General features: G+C 40.6%; 1 protein-coding gene and 1 non-coding gene across 2 annotated transcripts in view; one reads left to right on the top strand and one right to left on the bottom strand.

Moving 5' to 3' along the window:
* Positions 1 to 6,831, bottom strand: part of RAD51C (RAD51 paralog C) — a 28,542-nt gene extending 21,711 nt beyond the window's left edge. The window contains exons 1-4 of the mRNA XM_068978091.1: positions 6,714 to 6,831; positions 4,496 to 4,754; positions 3,001 to 3,167; positions 731 to 864 (exon numbers count right to left, since the gene is read on the bottom strand). Of these exons, the coding sequence (XP_068834192.1) occupies positions 731 to 864; positions 3,001 to 3,167; positions 4,496 to 4,754; positions 6,714 to 6,831 (678 nt within the window). The remainder of the gene's footprint in view (positions 1 to 730; positions 865 to 3,000; positions 3,168 to 4,495; positions 4,755 to 6,713) is intronic.
* Positions 6,832 to 19,023: 12,192 nt separating this feature from the next.
* Positions 19,024 to 19,189, top strand: LOC138084908 (U1 spliceosomal RNA). The gene has a single exon (XR_011145307.1). It is a non-coding gene; the product is annotated as a U1 spliceosomal RNA (small nuclear RNA).
* The last annotated feature ends 278 nt before the right edge of the window (positions 19,190 to 19,467 follow it).

Here is a 19,467-nt window from a genome sequence, read left to right as displayed (position 1 = left end):
ACTGGGAAGTGACAGTCACTCAGTGGTGTCCAGCTCTTTACAACCCTATGGAGTCTAGCCCACCAGGCTCCTCTGTCCATGGAATTCTCCAGGCAAGAAGACTGGAGTGGGTAGTCATTCTCTTCTCTGGGGGATCTTCCCAACCCAAGGCTCAAACCTGGGTCTTCTCCATTGCAGGCAGATTCTTTACCATCTGAGTCACCTGGGTAGCCCAAAAGAGACTGAATCAGTGATCAAAAGCCTTTCAATAAAGAAAAGAGCAGGAACAGATAGCTTCATCAGTGAATTCTATAAAATGTTTAAAGAATTTATACCAATCCTTTTCAAACTACTCTGAAAAGTAGAGAAGGAAACTTTCTGACTCATTTTATGAATCCAGCATTACACTGATACCAAAGCCACAAAAAGACATCTCTAGCAAAGAAAACCAGAGACCGGTGACAGACACAAAATTCTCCATAAAATACTAGCAAACGCAGTCCTTTAGTATACTGAAAGGATTACATACCATGACCAAGCGAGATTTATCCTTAGGAGTACAAAGGTAGTTTAATATGAAAATAAATCAATGAAACACGCCAGATTGACAGAGCGATGGTGGGCGGGGGGGAGCCCACATGATAGTCTCAATTGACTCAAAAAAAGCATTTGATAAACTCTAACACCTTTCATGATAAAAGTAATCAACAAATTAGGGATAAAAAACAGCCTGATGAAAATGGAGCCATACCTTTGAGTGTTCTGAAAGGAAGTCTGAAAGCAGATAAACTTGCGCCAGTAGTTCTGTGTAGTCACGACAACGAAAATAATAAATATGGGAAAGAATATTTTCAAGAGTGAAATCCTGCAAAGCCTTTGGGTGCTCTGAAATAAGTAACAAAACAATCTTAAAATAATTAGTTTTACCTGTCATCTCACAAACTATAATTTCAAAATTCCTGACCTCTTATTTTCACCTTTTCCACTGTTTCCTTATATATTATGCTATCCAGAAATTGTTTGTACATATAAAGACTAGAGTTTTAACGTCTGTGTTTCCATATCTGTTACTGCCTTCCATTGAATAGAAGTATCATAATGGAATTTCTTCCTTGTTTTTTGCATAAGACTCCAAATTAAGAGTTAAAAGGAAAAATGTTCAAAGGAAGCATAGTTTTCCCTTAAAAGCCATATCATAATTTTATATTTAAGTAGAAATAATGATATAAAATTCCCTTAGATTGGATTTTTAAAAAGAACCAGATTGGTTCTGTACATATTTCAGAGAGAAACTAGCTAAAAATCATTGCATTTTAAAATGTACTTAAGTTTTAACACTGAAATAAAAAATAATAAATTAAATTTCAGAGAACACTGCCTATTACAAATATATATATAAGAAATTAATTTTTAACCAAAAAGTTAAAAACTTAAATCACATACCAGTCGTTAAGAACTATATTCCAGTGCTACATCCACAATATTTACAGTAAGATCCTAAGACACTATTACAAATTACACCTGTGACATGGATAGCTTGATGGACTTTCAGTAGACATATTGGTCACTGGTTAAAAAGGACACCTAGTACTCCAATGCAAATAAAAATATCCAGCTGATTATATTCATTTAAAGGGAATATAAACATTTTATGAAAAACATTATGTTTTTTAACATTTCTAGAGAAAATAATAAGGACCACACATCCAAAAAATAAAATACAATAAACCGAAAGAAAACAGTCAAACCAGAAACCATGTAATTTTATGAGTAACTCCTTGGACTGCAAGGAGATCAAATCAGTCAATCCTAAAGGAAATCAGTCCTGAATATTCATTGGAAGGACTGATGTTGAAGCTGAAACTCCCAACAGTTTGGCCACCTGATGCGAAGAACTGACTCATTGGAAAAGACCCTGATGCTGGGAAAGATTGAAGGCAGGAGGAGAAAGGGACGATAAAGGATGAGATGGTTGGATGGCATCACCGACTCCTTGTACATGAGTTTGAGCAAGCTCTGGGAGGTGGTGATGGACAGAGAAGCCTGATGTGCTGCAGTCCATGGGGTTGCAGAGTTGGACACGACTGAGCAACTGAACTGAATTAAATACAAGAACTCGAATACAAACTACCTTTAAAAAAACTTTTAAGCAAAACACTGTATTTCCACATAATAAGGACAAAAAATCTTCCCAACACTTTAACAGTACAATTAATACAGTCGAAAGTCAATTACATACTATGCAGAGCCCTATAAAGTCAATTGGCTTAATGTTCCAAACATTTCCAGACATGATTTTTCAAGGTCACCCTTGGTTTTCGGAAAAACCAGTACAAAAGTCAACATACACTGAATACATTCAGACAACCTTTACTTATATTAAGGTGTCCAACACCACTAGCTTACACCTGGCAGGCCCAGAGCATGATGATTTGAAGTCATACATTAACATACACACAGGTTTTCTCCCAGAGCTCCTGCAGTAAAAAGTGAGGGCCATATAAGGTGAAGAAGAGGTAACTCCAGGTGCAGCAGTTTCAATTTGTAAGAGAAGTATGAGTTTTTTACTAGTACACAGTCAAGTTATTAAGCTTCATGTTCTAAAGTGAAAGTGAAAGTGAAGTCGCTCAATTTTAAGACTCTTTGCGACCCCATGGACTGCAGCCTACCAGGCTCCTCAGTCCATGGAATTTTCCAGGCAAGAGTACTGGAATGGGTTGCCATTTCCTTCTCCATTCATGTTCTAAGTGGTCTCTTATTAAGGCTTAAAAGTAAAAGCCCCTCAATCCTGCCCGACTCTTTGCAACCCCACGGACTATACAGTCCATGGAATTTTCCAGGCCAGAATACTGCAGTAGGTAGCCTTTTCCTTCTCCAGGGGATCTTCCCAACCTAGGTCTCCCGAATTGCAGGCGGATTCTTTACCAGCTGAGCCACACGGGAAGCCCTATTAAGGCTTGAGATGGATACAAATGCAAATTACTTTCATTAAACTGAAAAAAGAGCACTTGGCTAACTTACCTTCTCCCATTTGTGTTCCTGCTATAAGCTGCAGGTGCTGAATGCAGGCAGTAGCAAGGTCTACCACTCTATCAACCATAAAACTCCCCTCTGTATCAATAAAAACTGCTTCACCTTCCACTCCTCCAAAACATTCTGGTATCTGCACATCTACTGCCAGCTGCATACTGTCAAGAGAAAGAACTGAAATGACCAAATCATTATCATAATCATCAAAGCAGTGCTGTTCAAACTCCAGATCACTAACCTTTAAATACCAGTAAATATTTTATAGGCATAAACATACTCTGCAAGGCAACAGAGATGGTTGACCCTCCATAGTTCCAAACATATGTCAATCAGTTGACACAAGGATTAGGGGGAGGGTGTACCTATAAAACCACAATTAAGGATTCTTTAGTGGGTTTTCTTAGGCTTCTGGGTACAGACTTTTTTCTTATTATAAGAAGTCTACTTTCAAACATTTGGCTTTCAAATATATTCTCAGGAGTTAATTCTATAACAAAGTAGAAGACTGCCTGTTTACCCCACTGACCACACTATCCTGTTCCAAAAAGAAACCCTTTTTAATATCAAAATAATTGTATCAGTTTATCAAGATGGGGTGATGTAAGGCAAATACTGGTTTGTTTGATGCACACATACATAAAATTAAGACCACATATATGCTGGGCTTCCCTGGTGGCTCAGTGTTAAAGAATCCGGTTGCCAATGCAGGAGACGCAGGTTCGATTCCTGGTGGGGGAAGATCCCACATGCCGCTGAGCAACTAAGCCCAAGCACCACACTATTCAGTCTGTGCTCTACAGCCCGGGAAGCACAACTACTAAGCTCTCAAGCCACAACTAGTGAAGCCCACACACCCAGAACCTGTGCCTCTCAATAAGAGAAGCCACTGCAATGAGAAGCCCATGCACTGCAACTAGACAGCAGGCCCTGCTTGCCACAGCTAGAGAAAAGTCCGAGCAGCAGTGAAGACTCAGTTCAGTTCAGTTCAGTCGCTCAGTCGTGTCCAACTCTTTGTGACCCCATGAATCGCAGCACTCCAGGCCTCCCTGTCCATTACCAACTCCCAGAGTTCACTCAGACTCACGTCCATCGAGTCCGTGATGCCATCCAGACATCTCATCCTCTGTCGTCCCCTTCTCCTACTGCCCCCAATCCCTCCCAGCATCAGAGTCTTTTCCAATGAGTCAACTCTTCCCATGAGGTGGCCAAAGTACTGGAGTTTCAGCTTTAGCATCATTCCTTCCAAAGAAATCCCAGGGCTGATCTCCTTGCAGTCCAAGGGACTCTCAAGAGTCTTCTCCAACATCACAGTTCAAAAGCAGCACAACCAAAAATAAAATAATTTCTTTAAAACAGAACTTACCATTAAAAAAAAAATGAGCACATACATGCCTTTTCTGGTCTCCTAACTGTATACCTGCCACACAATACTCTGCTATTTTCATAAAATGTTAGTAAGCCCACCCTTAAGGAGAGAACATTTTACCATAGTTGTGTTTTTCCAACACCTGGTGCGCCACAAATTTCTGTTGTTTTGGTTAAGGGTATTCCACCCCCAAGAATATTATCCAATGCTGAACAGAAGGTAATTATGAAGTTCTGGGTATGCTCCTGTTCAAGAAGTTCCAGTGCTGTACACTTCCTGCCTGACTCAGCTGTAATAGAATAACTTGTTTTATTTGTAAGACATTCTCTTCTTATAATTTGCAGAGTTTCTAAGGCTTCTTCTTTAGATATCCCAACTTCTGAAAGAAACAAACAAAAACACTTGATTTTAGAGATTTAAAAGTCTAATACACCATTGTCTTTATTAATTTTAATTTTTAAATAACAAGAGTGATGCCAAGAGTAGAGAAACATAAAAATGTAACATTTGATTATTTAATTTTTCAAGTTAATAAAGGCATTTGTCTTTGTTTTCTTAGTCTTCACATACTTAAAAGATTTATCTATTACCTCAGAAACAGAATTCAGAAACCTAAACCCCTAAAGCATTTCTGAATACCTACAAGAGTATCTCAAAGGCAGAAATAAAAATGTCCTTTTCCCCCTTTTGGTCCTTTTACTATCTCTTTGGTCTTTTGCTATTTCTCTGGGTTTTATGAAGCCATAATAAACTTGTTTTCATAAGGTATACAAATTATTTTTTAGGAAATAATGAAAATTGCCTTTTTGCCTAAAACTAGAAGCATATTTAAGAAGTGCATGTGTGTGTGTTATTCATAGTGAAAATTTTTCATGAAAAATTCATGGATCACTGCAAACTGTTTAATAAGGAAAGTTATCTGACGCACAAATAGTTCAAACAATAATACACTTATGCTTCCTCAACTACACAGCTTCATTCCTGACAACATGGCCTGAAAATGCAAAGTACAAAACAAGCTGCTTATAGAAGAAATAATTGTGAGGATGGTATCACTCATGAGTGTGATATATCAGTGCTTAACTGGGTAAGGCTATGAACTATCAATCTGATGCTAACAAAAGACAAAAATGGTGGCCATTCTGGAGCGGTTAGGACTCCGCTCTCACTGCCAAGGGCGGGACTGAATCCCTGGTGGGGAAACTAAGATCCCACAAGCCCTGTGACCAAAAGAAGAAAAACAAAGACAATAATGGTGCTAAAGAAGTGAATGTTCTATATAATCTAAGAGCTGGATTTCTTAGGTCTGTCAATCCTGACTGCATCACAATGTAGTCATTATGCATAGGCAAGTTACTTTTTTATGCTTCACACTTTTCTTCTATAAAACGGGAATGAAATACACATAAAACCTTGGTAGAATGCGGAGGCCATCCAAAATGCTCAGTAATTGTTAGCTATTACTATCGTTTAGATTTGCTCAGATAAAAACCAACCTGTTGAGAGAAAATGAGCCCATCAAAGGTTGAGGGATACAGTCTTCGGTGTAATATTTAAGACAAACAGTAACACTGGATCTATAACATTTGTTTTCAAGTGGAGAGTTGAAACCTTATTTTCCACTGTTAAGGGTAATGACTGTTCCATCTCAGGAACAGTTCTGCGCATACTGTAGTGTAAGGCGCACAGCGAGAGCAGTGACAGCAGCTTCACTTCTGTTTACCTCAAGAGGCAGTGGTTCCCACCAATTTATAATCTACAGGGTTCCGTAATATGAGGTTTGGGTTTTTTCTCAGTGAATTACATGAAGAAAAGTGACGTCTTTTTTCTACTGCTTTCTCCAGGTTCTAGTGATTCTACTCCCTTTCTCTTAATTTATCTCATCCTATCACGAATCGTGCATTCCTTAAATTGAATCCCTGCCCCTTGGATTCTGGAACAGTGAAAACAGCCATTTGAATTCCAATCCTGGCTGCACAACTTCCTAGCCCGCTCATAATGAAAAGTTACTTAGCTTCCCCTAGCATCAGTTCTTTTCCATACATATTGGATATAATAAACCACGTTAAATGGGTTCTTTTGAGTGTAAATGAGAGATTCCTCGGAACTTTCAGCAGGCGCTGGTAGAGAAAGCAATTGGTGAATATTTCCAAGACCACAGTTCTAACCATTCAAATCACTCTTAAGCGAAATCGAGGCTTTGTTTCGTGCTGTAAACGCGGCGGGAGGCGGCAGAAGACTCTGACCGATATAGTGCTTAAGCCTGAAGACCGAACAGAGATGGAGGAGGCACCGACGGCGGCCAGCGTGCCTCAGCTTGTCGTCAGGTAGTCGTTACCTTTGCTGAGCTCGGAGGGTTTCACCTCTAGGAGTTCCTCAGCAGTCTGGAATCCTGCAGACGCCAGCTTCACTCGCACGGCCGGGGACAGCGGCAAACTCACTAAATCCCGCTGCATTTCAAAGTCAAACCACCTCCGCGCGCACTCGCGCGCTCCCAGAGCTCGCCCAGCCCGGACACCCGCGTCGGCCGCGCCCTGTGACGTCAGACGGAAGACGGAAGGGGAGGCGTCCGCGGCCTGGCTGCACGCGCCCTCGGGCTCTGGGATCTTGAGGAACTCGGATACACTTTGACTCACTTGTCCCGCTTCTTCCGTGATTCTTTCAACTTTCAATTAAAGTTTGCACATCAAGCGTGTATCCTGACAGTTAAAAAAAAAAAAAAAAAAATGGATGGAGCCCACAGGATGCAAAAAGCCCAGGCTCAGTGGGTCTTACCACATTTCTTCACCTCTGCCCTGACCCTCTGGGTGGAGGCCTCAGCGTTGTTCGTAGGAATGATCTCTCCACTGGGTATTACACACACACACACACACACACACACACACACACAGGCGTAGGAATGATCTCTCCAATGGGTATTACACACACACACACACACACACACACACACACACACACACACACACACAGGCGTGTTACCGGTTTGGGGTCTCGAACAGTCGAATAAAGATTAGCCCTAGTCCAGGGTGCCAGTGTTTTGGCTCTTCTTGCGGCTGTCCCCCCTTGCTAGGCCCCCTTGCTAGGCCCCCCTCACCTTTCCCGCCCTCGCCCTCGCCCTCGCGAGGCATTGTGGGCCAGCCCCCCACAGCCGCGGGGCGCGCTCGCTGCGCGATCCTCGCGCCCACCTACGGCTTCCCGCGAGTCAAGTCTGGAGCGTGGTGCTTTCTGAGACCGTTAGTTCTTCACAGCCTGCCCAGAAGTAACTGGAAAAGTAAGCAAGTCTCGTCCCCCGAGTGGGCTGGACATGGGCTCCCCTGGTCGTTGAGAGGGAGGCGTCGGGTTACGCAAGAGCTCCAGTTCGGGTACAGGGTTTCTAAGGGACCGCTTACTAAAAGAAGTTTGAGGAAATTGAGGGGCGGTTTGGAAGCTTAGGAAGTCTTCCCTTGCCTGCTGCTGCTGCTCCTAAGTCGCTTCAGTCGTGTCCGACTCTTAGCGACCCCATGGACTGCAGCCCACCAGGCTCCTCCTCTGTCCATGAGATTTTCCAGGCAAGAGTACTGGAGTGGGGTGCCATTGCTTTCTTCGCTTCCTTTGCCTAGGAGAGTATAATTTATTTAAGGGAGTAACTCATTCCTTACTTTTAGCGAAAAATTCTTAGCCTTGACTTTTCTTCCGAACTTGAAGGAATTCGCTAAATATTGCGAATCAGAGCCCTTTAAGTACGGAAGATCTAAGGAAGGCAATGTGCTGACCACTTTAGCAAATCCTGCGCATTTCCAATGCTCACAGCCACGCCACGAGGAAAATAGGACTGAGATGGACTCATAGAGCGTAGTTTTCTTCAAGCTAAAGTTAAGACCTAGTACCTTTTTTTCTTACCGGAGCTACCTTCAGATAGTGAGGTAGCTGTTGGAGTGGGGGTGGGGGGAAAATTCGAGAAATATTTGTTCCCCATTTGGTAGGGCAGGGAAAGTCTGGTAGGACTAATCAAGATGCAGTTTATTTGCCACTCTACATTGCTTACCTTCTAGTATGATCCGCATGTGGACATGCAGGGGGCATTACATAAATGTTGTCCGCTGGGAGAATTCGGGCCTATGCTTATCAAGTAACCAGAGTCCTGGGTGAAGAAGAGATGGTGTTAACATATTCAGGGATAGCACTTAAGGTAGTTTGGTCAAATTCAGTGGAATCGGATTGTGTTTAGAATTTTCGTTAGCAGAATGGAGTTAAGAAACCAGTCCACTCTGTAGCCATTCTGTTATTTATTATTATTACCTTATTCGGAACATTGAGTTGCTATTGTTGTTATTGTTTTCATCCTCATTCTTAAGATTTCTTAAATGCAGTTTGCTCGATAGTCAGGCTTTCAAACTGGTATACTAAATTTTCCTGGGAGTGTGTTATTATTTTCCATTGCGACGCGGGGTTAGTTGATCTTGAGAATACTGTTACAGCGGGATTTCCCTGGAGGTCCAGTCGTTGGGAATCCGGGATTCTCCTGGGGTTAGGGAGTAGAAGGCGGCGGGGGTATGGGTTGGTTCCCCCGTCAGAGGGGGGTAAAAAAAAGCAGTATTTTTATGAAAAATCAAACTTGAGCTTTGGAGTCATACAAATTTGGGTTTGTATCACATCTTGGGAAATTAACCAACTGAGACTTTAAGCAAGTTAGTTTCCTCACCTGCAAATGGAAATTAATAATATTTCACGGGGTTGTAGGAAAGATTAAATTAACATATACAAGCTAACCCAGAAAAGGTGCATAATCTTGATTTTTCTCCATTTAAAAATATTCTAACGTGTATACAGTTGAATAAAGCCTTATTGAACACTTAGCTCAGTAGAGTACTAATGGTGTGAGCCTCAAAAAAAAAAATTCCTACAATTGTAAAGTGCCAAAGAAAAGTGCTTTTACGTATTTTATTTTATTTTACTTGATCCTTATAGTAATCTTGTGAACAGTTTACCAAGGTCTCCCATTTAAAATTTACACGTTGCAGATTTGAATACTTAAGCAACATTAAATATTTAACCGCTAGTTTTGTACAGAATAACATGGCAAATAAAAGAATCTATGCCTTCCTGGAGCCTGTGTTTTATTCCCTAAGTCGTGTCCCACTCTTGCAACCTCATGGGCTGTAGTCCATCAGGCTCCTCTGTTCATGGGATTTCCCAGGGAAGAATACTGGAGTGGGTTGCCATTTCCTTCTCCAGGGGATAGTCCCAACCCAGGATTGAACCAGCATCTGTGCTGGATCAGTGTTGACAGGCAGGTTCCTTACCACTGAGCCGCCAGGGAAGCACCATGGAGCCTTAGTCAATGATTATTACTGGGTTGTGTTGCATTTCTGACTTGTTATCTAGGTACAACTAAGGGTAGGAATGAGCTACCAAAATGCTGTCAATATTTATAATTGATCTAAGTAATCAAATACAGACACATTTTCATGCAGAATGGGGCTGTTTTCTAAAGATGTGGGAGAGGAATAATAAGAATATTTGTTATAGCCGAGCAGTTTACTTTCTTTTAGCCTAAAAACATAGAACTTTTAAAACTGGTGACTTTGTGTGTTCAGATGAATGAGAATAGGAAAGATAAATGAGTGCTGGTTGGACTAAGAAAAAACTCTGAATCAAAGTTCAGCTTTAGAGATGGTTGTGGTAAAGCTTTGCACACAATGGGAGCTCAAAATATTTGTTATCCACAAACTCTTGAGACATTATTCTCACTTGACTTCTGTGATCCCACACTGATTTCCTTCCTAGGCATCGGGCTTTTCTGTCTCCCTTACATTTTTATCCTTTGTAACTAGGGCAGGAAATGTTCCCATTCTTTTAAGGCCCCATAACTGACCTTTCACCCACTACACTGTTCTGTTCTCCCCTCTCTGCTTCTCTCCTCTCTCTGCTATCTTATTCACGTTCACAGTTCAGTGACTATTTATATGCCAATAATTTGTAGATTTATTTTTCTAGCTCTAACCCGTTCTCTGACCTCCTGATGGAAATACTAACTGCATACAGCACTGTGCTAAATCTCCAACTCAGCCTTATCTTAAACCTAACTCATTTTCTTCAGCACACCAAAAAATCTGTCCTCTTCCTGCATTCCTTGCCTCTGTGAACTGAATATCCATCCTTCCATCTACACAAACCAGAAACCTAGGAATCTTCTACGCCTCCTCCCCTTTAACTCTCCACGTTCAATATAGCCACAAACTCTATCAATTTTCTCTCTAAAATATCTTGATTATGTTCATGTCTCCTTTTTTTAAGCCAAGCTGTCACCATTTCTCTTAGGTATTGCAGTAGCCTTTTATGTGGTCTCCCTGCATCTTGTCTTTCCCTCCTCTCTAGTCTGTCCTTCTATGCTGCAGACAGGGTCCTTTCTTGAGTGCATTTCATTTTATGTAACTCCCTATTTTGCTCTTAGGATAAAGACCAAATTTCTTAATAAGACAAAAAGTCATGCATGTTCTGGCTCCTGTTTACATCTTTGCTGCTAAGTTGCTTCAGTCGTGTCCGACTGTGCAACCCCGTGGACTGCAGCCTACCAGGCTCCTCCGTCCATGGGATTTACATCTTCAGCTGTTTTTTTTTTCCTATCTCCCTTTTACTCTTTAGACTCCAGCCATTCTGGCGTTAATTTCTTGTGGGTGCCACAACAGAACTTGCGCATACCTCTCTGCTATTCCCAGTTAACTACTATTTATCCTTCAAATCTTAGCATACATTGACCCCTCACCTGGCTTTGAACCTCTACTTCCAACAAACCCCCTCAAAACTAGATCAGATCCCCCTGCTAAAGATCTCATAGCACCAGATGTCTTTGTGTGATCATTTATTTAGCGTATGTCCCCCCAACTAGAATGAGATTCAGTCAAATGGGGACCATGTGGATTTTACTTGTTTTCCTGGAACCCCTAGCACCGTATATGGCTTATAGGAGGTGTTCAGTATATATTTGTTAAAAGAATGGATGATTAGATGACTGACCTCCTCTCTCCCATTTTTTTTGTTTTGTACTCTAAAATAGGTGGAAAATATCTATGTATCGGAAGTAGAAAACAAAATACAAAAAAATACAGACTATAAAAAAAACTTATTCATAGACCTTTTTTATTTTATTATTTAAATATTTTAATTAAAGTATCATTGATTATAGAATATAGCAAAGTAATTCAATTATACATATTTTTTTCAGATTCTTTTCCATTATACACTATTACAAGATAACTGAATATAGTTCCCTGTTGTTTAACTATTTTATATTTAGTAGTGTGTATCTGTTAATCCCAATTTCCTAATTTATCCCTCCCCACCACTTTTCTGCTTTGGTAACCATTAGCTTGTTTTCTCGGAGAAGGCTATGGCACCCCACTCCAGTACTCTTGCCTGGCAAATCCCATGGACGGAGGAGCCTGGAACTCTGCAGTCCTTGGGGTCACTAGGAGTTGGACATGACTGAGCGACTTCATTTTCACTTTTCACTTTCATGCATTGGAGAAGGAAACGGCAACCCACTCCAGTGTTCTTGCCTGGAGAATCCCAGGGATGGGGGAGCCTGGTGGGCTGCCGCCTATGGGGTCGCACAGAGTCAGACACGACTGAAGCTACTTAGCAGCAGCAGCAGCAGCAGCAGCAGCTTGTTTTCTATGTCTGTGACCCCATTTCTGTTTCATAAATAAGTTCGTTTGTATCCAGTTTTTTACATTCCACATATAAGTGATATTGTATGATATTCATCTGTATCTGACTTACTTCACTTGTATGATAACCATAGGTCCATCCATGTTGTGCAAATGGCATTATTTCATTCTTTGTTACAGCTTTGTAATATTCCATTGTGTGAGTGTGCATGTGTGTACACCAAATCTTCTTCCATTCATCTGTCAGTGGACATTTAGGGTATTTCCATGTTCCTAGATCTTTTCTTCAATTCTTGTTACTGAGTCAAACCTGGGTCAACTCATCATGCACAATAAAGCAAGTCTACTGACGGTGGGTTGTGCTGAAGGAAAGTACAGCATTTATTGCAAGGTCAAGCAAGGACTATGGGCAGCTAATTCTCAGAAGACCCAGACTTCCCTATGGGTTAATGACAGGGTGAGGGAGAGAGTTGTGTGGTACTTGATCAGCTCATGGATTTTATTCTCATTGGTTGGTGCTGAGGTAATCGGGAGTCAACATCATCAACCTTCTGGTTCCAACCTGTGTGGAGTCTCTGTACTTGTGGTCAGAGTGCTGTTAACGTCTTCCACCTAGTGGGGGTTTCAGTATCTGCAAAACAACCCAAGGATATGGCTCGGAATATTATCTATAGCTCTTATGGAGGAACTAACTTAACTTAGTTTAATGGCTAAACTATTACTATTTTGTTTTGCCTGTTTTCCTTTCTTTCTGTGTTTTCTCACTTCTCTGATTAAATTTGCTCTTTGGAACTTAAAGAAGGCCTAGGAGGCTAAAGTTTTTCTACAGACAAAAGACAGGTGGGCTGTGTCCTGGGAAGGCCCCATAGGGTCCTGCTCAGTTACAATGTCCCCCTTTTCTTGATATTCCTGTCTTGAGTGGGAACAGGTACAGGAAAGGAAAGGGAACAAAGTTCTGGATTGAGAGGTTAATCATAAACTCAGCAGAGGAACTTGGTTTTAAGGGGCCTCAATTTCATTCAAAGATAATAATGTTAACATTTCAGTTTATTTTAATGTCCCTACAACTTCATATACATGTATTTGAGTTATGATGAAATTGTGAAGAAATGTATATATCTTATGTATCTTTTGTTTTTCATTTAATATTTTGTCAAAAATTTTCTCTGTATGATTAAAAACTATTTTAAAATTAAGTTTGGGACTTCCATGGAGGTCCAGTGGTTAAGACTGTGCTTCCACTGCAGGGGGCATGGATTTGATCCCTGGTCAGAAGCTAAGAGGAGAGGGCAATGGCACCCCTGCTCCAGTACTCTTGCCTGGAGAATTCCATGGACAGAGGAGCCTGGTAGGCTACAATCCATGGGGTCCCTAGGAGTCGGACACGACTGAGCGACTTCACTTTCTCTTTTCACCTTCATGCACTGGAGAAGGAAATGGCAACCCACTCTAGTGTTCTTGCCTGGAAAATCCCAGGGACAGGGGAGCCTCTATGGGGTCGCACAGAGTCGGACACAACTGAAGTGACTTAGCAGCAGCAGCAGCAGAAGCTAAGATCCCACATGCCACATGGCAGTGGCTCCCCCCAAAAATTAAGTTGAATGGTTGGATACTATTCTGTCTTAAGGCCCATCTTTCTAATCAGTGGCCTATAATTGGACAGTTATTAATAACTGAAATTATGTCATTTTTTTACTGTGATGAGGTAGTGTGTGCTTTGGAGCTCACTTGTTCAAGCATGCCCATCTGGGCTCTTGAGCTTGCTTGTGCCCTTCCTTTCTCTCAATACATTTCTGGTAGTAGAATTCCTAGGTCAAAAAGCACACACATTTTCATTTTGAATCTTCTTTTTTTTTTTGAACCCCAAGCCACGTTAGTGGAAGCCCTGAGTCCTGACCATTGGATGGCCAGGGAATTCCCCATTTTGAAAATTCTCGCCAAGTGTTTGCGCCACTTAGAGTCTACTGACAGTATATGGGAACTGCTTTCCCAGCCCCCACCCTGGCACTGGCCTTGGATGTAGTGTGTATATGTGCTCAATCGTGTCCCAGTTTTTGAGGCTCCAAAGACTAGCCAGACAGGCTCCTCTGTCCATGGAATTTTCAAGGCAAGAACAATGGAGTGGGTTGCCATTTCCTACTCCAGGGGAATCTTCCCAACCCAGGGATTGAACCCTCAACTGTTGTGTCTCCTGCATTGGTAGCTGGGTTCTTTACCACTAGCGCCACATGGGAAGCTCAGCGCTAGCCTTTAGCAGTCTTTAAATGATTGGTTGTTGTTTTTCTTGATTGAGATATAATTGACTTTAAATGGTTATTATCATTTATTATGACTAAGAGAGGTTAAAAATCTTTTTATATAACTTTATTGGCCAAGTGTATTTTATTATTGTAACTATCCCATTATATCCTTTGCCCACTTTTTATTTTTAATGGTGGTGAAATACACATGGTAAAATTTACCATCTTTGGGAATTCCCTGGGATTTCAGTGGTTAGGACTTGGTGCTTTCATTGCAGTTGCCTGGGTTCAAGATCCCGAAAGCTGTGTGACATGGTCAAAAGAAATTTACCGTCTCTAAGTCTCAGTGGTATTAATTATATTCACTGTGTTCTGCAACTTATGTCCACAACTTTTTTATCTTGCACACCTGACACTCTGTACCCTTTGAACAACTCACCATTTTTCATTTCCTTATACAAATGGAATCATATAGAGTTTATCTTTTTGTGCCTGATTTATTTCACTTAACATAATGTTTTCAAGGTATAATACACTGATGTTGTAGCATCTATCAGAATTTCTTTCCTTCTTAAGGTTGAACATTCCATTGTATGTATTTACATTGATCTGTAGATAGACACTTGAGTTGCTACTACCTTTTGGCTGTTGTAATACTGCTACGAACATGGGTACATGTTCCTTTCTCACTTTTTTACTAGGCTACTTTTAATTTAAAATATGTATTTGTTTTATCAGAAATGATAACTAACATTTATTATGGTAGGCCCAGCATTCTGCTCAGTTTTGTCTGGCATTAAAACCCCAAATTCTTAAGCTGCCAACTCTCTCATGTGCATATTCTATTATACAGGCTATTTACCTAATCACTAGATTGCAGATATCTTCCCACTTTGTCACATGTATTTAGACTTTATGAGGTTTTCTACTTTATTGATGTTATGTATATGCAAACTTTATATTTAATTCTTACATTGGTAACATGCTTAGAAAGTCTTTTCTTGTTAATTCTCTAGTGGCTCAGTGGTTAGGACCCCACTGCAGGGGCCACTGGGAACTGAGATCCCCCAAACCCTTTGGCAAGGCCAAAAAGAAGTCTTTATTTTTGTCAAAATTATTATAAACATAATCATCTGTATTTTTATATATGGTTTATGATTTAATTTGAATATTTTAATCTATCTGATTTTTTTTTAATGTAGGAGAAAGAAGGCATTTTTTTCCCTTCTCTCCAGTGGTAACACAGTTTTCTAAATAGTCTTTATAAGGCAATTGATCTTTTCCCCCACCTATATAAAATGCTGTCTTTATCATATGCTGCTTTTTTTTTCGGCTGAGCCAAGCAGTTTGTGGGATCTGAGTTTCTCAAACCCTTGCCCCCCACAATGGAAGGGTGGGTTCTTAAACACTGGACTGCAAAGGAAGTCCCTAACATACCTTTATATATGTAGGTCCTATATACCTGGTATAAAACCTATTTGGTTATTGCGTACTGTTCTTTTATTTACTTATTTTTGGCTGCACTGTGTGGGCTTCCTCTAGTTGCTGCCAGTGGGGGCATTTAGTTTTGTTCATAAATGAGATTAATCTGTGAGATAATTACATCTACTTTGGTTTTGGCAACAAAATTTGAAACATTTGTAAAATGAACTAAAGCTTCTTTACTTTTTCTGGCTAACTTATGTTTGTATTTAATATAAACTTATGTAAGTATTTCCTTGTATTTTTCTAAGGAATGTGTGGCTTTCCTCAAAGGATGGACTTCTATGAGGATATAGCATTAATGTTTTAACCTGCTTGAGCTATAAGAGCGTGAAGGACAGTCATGCTTTTGCCCTAAGGCAGATTGCCTTGGACATATAGTTTGATAACTGGGCCCAAAACAATGAAGTTCCCATGAAATAGTGAAACTAACCTTGTGAAGGGCTCTGTGTTATTTAAGAAAGCACCACTAGGAAACTCCCTGATGGTCCAGTGGTTAGAACTTGGCGCTTTCACTGTTGAGGATTCAGGTTTGATCTAAGGAGGTAAGATCCAACAAGCCTCATGGTCAAAAAAGAAAAGATAAAAAGAAAACACTGTTAGTACTGTTTATGGTAGCAAACACCTGGAAACAATCCAAGTGTCCAGTGATTGGTTTAAGATGTGGTGTGTGTATATACACACACCATGGAATATCACTGTCATAAAAAAGAGTGAAATATTACCTTTTATAGTAATGTGGACAGACCTAGAGAATATCATACTGTGTGAAGTAAAAGACAAATACTATATTGATATCACATATATGAAATCTAAAAAATAATAAAAATGAATCTATATAAAAAAACAGAAGCAGAGTCGGCCAGAAAACAAACTTATGGTTACCAAAGGGGAAATGGAGGTGGGATGGGATAAATTAGTAGTATGGGTTAACAGATATAAACTACTATACATAAAACAGATAAGCATTAAGGACTTAGTATATAACACACAGAACTAAATTCAATATCTTGTAACAACCTATAGTGGAAAAAAGTCTGAAAAAAATATAACTGAATCACTTTGCTGTACACCCACACGTGACACAATATTGTAAATCAGCTATATCTTACAAATAAAAAGAAGGCAGTGGTAGTCACAAATCTTCTGAAAATGGCATTTTGAATTTAAGAGTTGTTTGGTGATAATAGTAGTCTAGTTCACAGATACCATTTTCCCCTTACAAGTGTGGTTCCCAGCCAGATTTCAAGATCTCTAACTTTAGAAAAAAATCATCAATCTTTTGGCTGCGCTGGGTTTCTGTTGCTGTGTTTGCGCTTTCTCTGGTTTCTCTGCTTTCTCTGGTGAGTGGGGGCTACTCATTGTGGCGTCACCTCTTGTTGTGGAGCACAGGTTGTGGGGTGTGTGGGCTTCAGTAGCTGTGGCACACTGGCTTAGCTGCCCCTCGGCCTGCGGGCTCATCCCAGACCCGGGTTCAGACCTGCGTCTCCTGAAATGGCAGGAGGGTCCTTAAACACCGGACTACCAGGAAGCCCCAAGATATCTGACTTTCATTTCACAGACACACAGAATGTTTCCAGATTACACATGCAGGCATGTATGTATATGTGAGTATATGTTTTATATATGTATTACATATAATAGTTCTTTTTTTGGGGGGAGAGAGTTTATAACAAACTGGTAGGGTGTCAAAGGTCAGACTTCAGACTGTATGATCTCCCTCTTCCACCCCAGTATTTTTTTCCTCTCTCTCCATCTCATTTACCTCTGTTCTCAGTTATTGCTTGTTAATTTTTAATATGATTTTTACAAATAGCATTACTTCTTCCTGTTTTAAAGATATAAAGCTTGGGAATTCCCTGGTGGTCCAGTGGTTAGGACTCCATGCTTTCACTGCTGTGGGCCCATGTTCAATCTGTAGTGGAGGAACTAAGATCCAGCAAGCAGTCCAATGTGGCCAGAAAAAAAAAAAAAAAGATATAAAAGCTGGCTGATTTATGTTGGTGGAGGAGACAATATTAGAAGAGTCCTTCTGTAAGATAAAACTGTGAGAAATAGGTTGGTTCTAGTGTGATCTTGGGCAACTGAAGAATAGTTAAACATGGGAACTCCAGTTCTAACATAAACTGAGGCAGAAAGGAGAGGACTGAGAAGTCTGATGATAATTATGTGAACATGTAATACGTGAAGTACTAACCGTTGCCTAAAATGGGATTTGCTCTTTTCAAAGGATCTGAGATAGTCTTGGAGAGGTCAGGAATTTCTTGTAGGATGGGTTGAAACTCTAGTAGTCTTGTGGATTTCAGACGCCCATGAAAAAGCAAAAGAATGACCCTGTGCTTATAGTGTTGAGCACAAGAGAGTTTAAGGGTAAGTCAAAACACAACTTAGTCTCGATGAGGAGAGGAGAAACTCTTAATCACAAAAGTGATTTCCAGCGGTGAGGATCATCACATTCCAGCTAATGGACCCCTACAACTTATCCAAATATCTGCTGTAGGAGGGGTTGCTGCAAGAGCTTTCCACTAACTCAGTTCAAAATTAGAATTAGTATTTGTGCAGCTGTTCTTGTAAGGGTGATCATTTGCTCCACATTTGAAAAAGAGCTTATTTTGTACTTGTGCTCGAAGCTTTGAACGCTCAAGTTATTTGCAGCTCTAACTACATCGACTGAATTTTCAAACGTACTTTTACCAAATTTCATCTTTTCAGACTTGCTATTTCTGTTGCATAGATACTGGCTTGCTGAACTACACCAGAATCACAGCAAGGCCATTAGGTCCAAGCCCTTGAAGGAAGGAACGAATTTCTTACGTTTATATCTGTAGAGTCTTTGCCTTTAACTTTCATTCCAGTAACTATACCAGGATAGTGAAAGTGAAGTCGCTCAGTCGTGTCTGACTCTTTGTGACCCGTGGACTGTAGCCCACCAAGCCTCTCTGTCCATAGGATTCTCTATCCATAGGATTCTCTAGGCAAGAATACTGGACTGGGTTGCCATTTCCTTCTCCAGGAAAAGGACACGCTAAATGAGATCGGCAAAAGGGGTGTGGAACGTGTAGATGAGCGCAGTGACTGCCATAATGCTTACACTAGGCATTTATTTCCTATGATTTGGCAATATTGAGATCTACAAAGTATTCCTTCTTTGTAATTATAGTTTGAAGGCTTAATTCCAGAAGTGGGGGGAGAGGTCTGTAAAATGCACGAGAAAAGTGACCCTCTCTTTAGAGTGATTAGAGTATGTGGGTGACATGGCAGAGGCCAATAACAAGTCATACTTACCTGGCAGGGGAGATACCATGATCACGAAGGTGGTTTTTCCAGGGCGAGGCTGGGAAACACAGCACTCTGGATGTGCTGACCCCTGCGATTTCCCCAAATGTGGGAAACTAAACTGCACAATTTGTCGTAGTGGGGGACTGCGTTCGCGCTCTCCCCTGATGTGGCTTGTCTAAGAGAAGGCAGTAATTGACATTTTCTTTTGTCTGTTACTAGTGGTGGCTGTTGTGAGTTGGCGGTGCAGATCCCAGTTTTAAACTATGGGAATTAGTTCGGCTCCATAAGAGGATGTGAAGACATACAGATTATCTTTTTCTGTTATGGTTGCTTACAGGATTTTTGGTATTTCGGTTTTCCAGCAGGGGTTAAGCCTGGGCATCTTTGTGTTTTGTTTTTTTTTTTTCCCCTTATTTTGGGGAAAAAATGTTGGTCTCTTTCA

Source organism: Capricornis sumatraensis, chromosome 8, assembly GCF_032405125.1.
Source record: "Capricornis sumatraensis isolate serow.1 chromosome 8, serow.2, whole genome shotgun sequence".
Classification (NCBI taxonomy): domain Eukaryota; kingdom Metazoa; phylum Chordata; class Mammalia; order Artiodactyla; family Bovidae; genus Capricornis; species Capricornis sumatraensis.
This window is presented reverse-complemented; position numbering and strand designations above follow the sequence as displayed.